Below are 2,813 nucleotides of genomic sequence, written 5' to 3' on the forward strand. Positions count from 1 at the left end.
AGCAGGCCCTGTGCTGCTTGAAAAGGGACAGTATTCATGGGTTGAGGATGGGGTTAGGGGACAGCCTGCTAGCTCTGCTTCAGTGACAACCTAAGAACTTTGGAATCCTGTGGCTGATAAACTTCCAGAGGTACCTATTATCTCACAAAGTGGCCATGTTCTTTCTTTATTTTGGCGAAGGTCAGAAGAGCGTGCTGCAGACATGTTTAAGCCATATGCATTAGATACTCCAGCTGTAATTTTTGCCAATGGATCAGGACTCTGCAAAGTAGGCATGTCTGGAGAGACTGGGCCCCATCATGACATCATTTCTGTCATGGGGCATCCTAAATTCAACATGGCTTTACCAGAAGCCAATCAGAAAAATTACACTGTGGGGGGAAAAGCCCTGTTCAAGTATGGAGCCTTGCATTTGCACTATCCCATTGAACATGGACTGGTAACAAGATGGAATGACATGTAAAAACTCTGGAAGTATCTTTTTTAGTGGGAGCTGGGAGTAAAACCCTGTCGACAACCTGTGCTCATGACTGAGCCCTCCTTGAAGCCAAGGGAGACTCGAGAGAAGACAGCAGAAGTGACGTTTGAGACCTTCAGTGTGCCTGCCTTCTACCTGTCCAGCTACGTGGTTGTAGCACTGCATACCTGTGCCTCTGTCACGGGTTTAGTGGTGGACAGTGGTAATGGGATCACTTGCACTGTCCCCATTTTTGAGGGTTACTCCCTTCCTCATGCCATCACCAAACTCTATGTGGCAGAGAGAGACATCACAGAGCACCTCACCCGACTCCTCCTGGCTAGTGGGTGTAATTACCCTTGCATACTCAACAAGGCCTTAGTGGATGACATAAAAGAGACGCTGTGCTATGTGGCCTTAGAGCCAGAGAACAAACTTCATAAGAAGCCAGAGGAGGTCCTGAGAAAATACAAACTACCAGATGGAAATGTCATCCACCTTGGGGATCAGCTGTACCAGGTACCTGAGATTCTTTTTGCACCTGACTGGCTGGGTGTCCACAACTCAGGACTATCAAAAATGGTCTCCAGCAGCATTATGAAGTGTGACACCAACATCCAGAAAAATCTTTTTGAAGAAATTGTGCTGTCTGGGGGCACCACTCTCTTCCCTGGGCTTGAGAAAAGATTTATGAAAGAACTGGAACAGCTGGCCTTCAGAGGAACTCCCATCAAGATCACCGCTTCTCCTGATGGATGTTTCTCTGAATGGATCAGTGCATCCATTGTGACCTCTCTGAGCAGTTTCAGGCAGATGTGGGTAACTTCTGAGGATTTCATGGAGCTTGGGACATATGTTTTCTAGAGAAGATGCTTTTAAAGGATTCAGAGCACAGGGGACAGCTTGAATTGTCAGATCATAGGAGCACTGGTGGAAAGTGACATTTTCCCTTGGGCTTCAGCATGTATTCAGTAAAAGTGATATGGCATTTTGGGTTTCAGTTCATTTTTGGTAGCATCAGAGTAATTTTTCATCCAGGTAGTGAATCTTTTTAAGTGATTCTAGTCCACCCTTCCTGTCTCAGGGACCTATTCAGTTTTCTCCTGATAAATCCTCGGGTTATGTGTTACAGCTGTGTCCACTTGCAGGGTTTGTAGTAAAAACAGGTACTTGAGCCTCATGCCTAGAAGCTTGATTCAGTAGGTCCCTAGAATCTTCATTTTAATCAAGTGTCTTAGATGTTTTTGATAGATCTAGTGTGAAGGAGAGACAGAATTACCAGGGAAAATGTGGGGAGGGAGGAGAATTAAGTTGAAGAAGGAATGCTACCCGGCTCTTAGGGCTCAACTGACCCTTTCAGTCAACTGGTTCTTTTTTTTTTTTTTTTTTTTTAACATCTTTATTGGGGTATAATTACTTTACAATGGTGTGTTAGTTTCTGCTTTATAACAAAGTGAATCAGTTATACATATACATATGTTCCCATATCTCTTCCCTCTTGCGTCTCCCTCCCTCCCACCCTCCCTATCCCACCCCTCCAGGCTGTCACAGAGCACCACAGTAGGGCTCTCTAGTGATAGGCAGCTAAATAAGACAGAGCTGTTGTCCTTCCTTGTCAAAGAGGAGAGATGTGGAGAGAGATGAGGAGAGAAATCGCTATTTATTTAAGGATCTCTAAGCTGAGGGCCCCTATTCCCAGTTGGAGTATTAAGAATCAACATCTCTATTTTTTTAACTGAAGTATCATTGCTTTGCAGTATTATATGTTACAGATGTACAATATAGTGATTCACAATTTTTAAAGTTTATACTCTATTTATAGTTATTATAAAATATTGGCTAAATTCTTCACATCGTACAAAATATCCTTGTAGTTTATTCTACACCTAATAGTTTGTACCTCTTGTTCCCTTACCCCTACCTTGCCCCTTCCTCATTCCCTCTCCCCACTGGTAAACCACTAGTTCTCTATATCTGTTAATCTGCTTCTCTTTTGTTATATTCACTAGTTTGCTGCAAATGGAAAAATTTTGTTCTTTTTTATGGCTGAGTAGTATCTCACTGTATATATATACCACATTTTCTTCATCCATTCATCTGTTGATGGACACTTAGTTTGCTTCCATATCTTAGCAATTGTAAATAATGCTGCTATGAACATTGGAGTGCATGTATCTTTTCGGATTGGTGTTTTGTTTTTTTCAGATATATACCCAGGAGTGGAATTGCTGGTCATTCTTATTATATTTTTCGTTTGTTTTGTTTGACTTTCAAGGATATTTATAGCCTCATTTTGTTAGGGGAAAAAGACTGAAAATATGTAATCATCATCAATGAAGAAATTGCTGAATAAATT

The 2,813-nt window shown here is 41.9% G+C and overlaps 1 protein-coding gene across 1 annotated transcript; it reads left to right on the forward strand.

The window, feature by feature from the left end:
• Window positions 1–202: 202 nt before the first annotated feature.
• On the forward strand, window positions 203–1,336 carry ACTRT1 (actin related protein T1). Its single transcript, XM_060002287.1, is given in 1 exon segment — window positions 203–1,336. A coding segment is annotated over 1 exon segment (1,134 nt).
• The last annotated feature ends 1,477 nt before the right edge of the window (window positions 1,337–2,813 follow it).

Source organism: Delphinus delphis, chromosome X (genome assembly GCF_949987515.2).
Source record: "Delphinus delphis chromosome X, mDelDel1.2, whole genome shotgun sequence".
Taxonomy (NCBI): domain Eukaryota; kingdom Metazoa; phylum Chordata; class Mammalia; order Artiodactyla; family Delphinidae; genus Delphinus; species Delphinus delphis.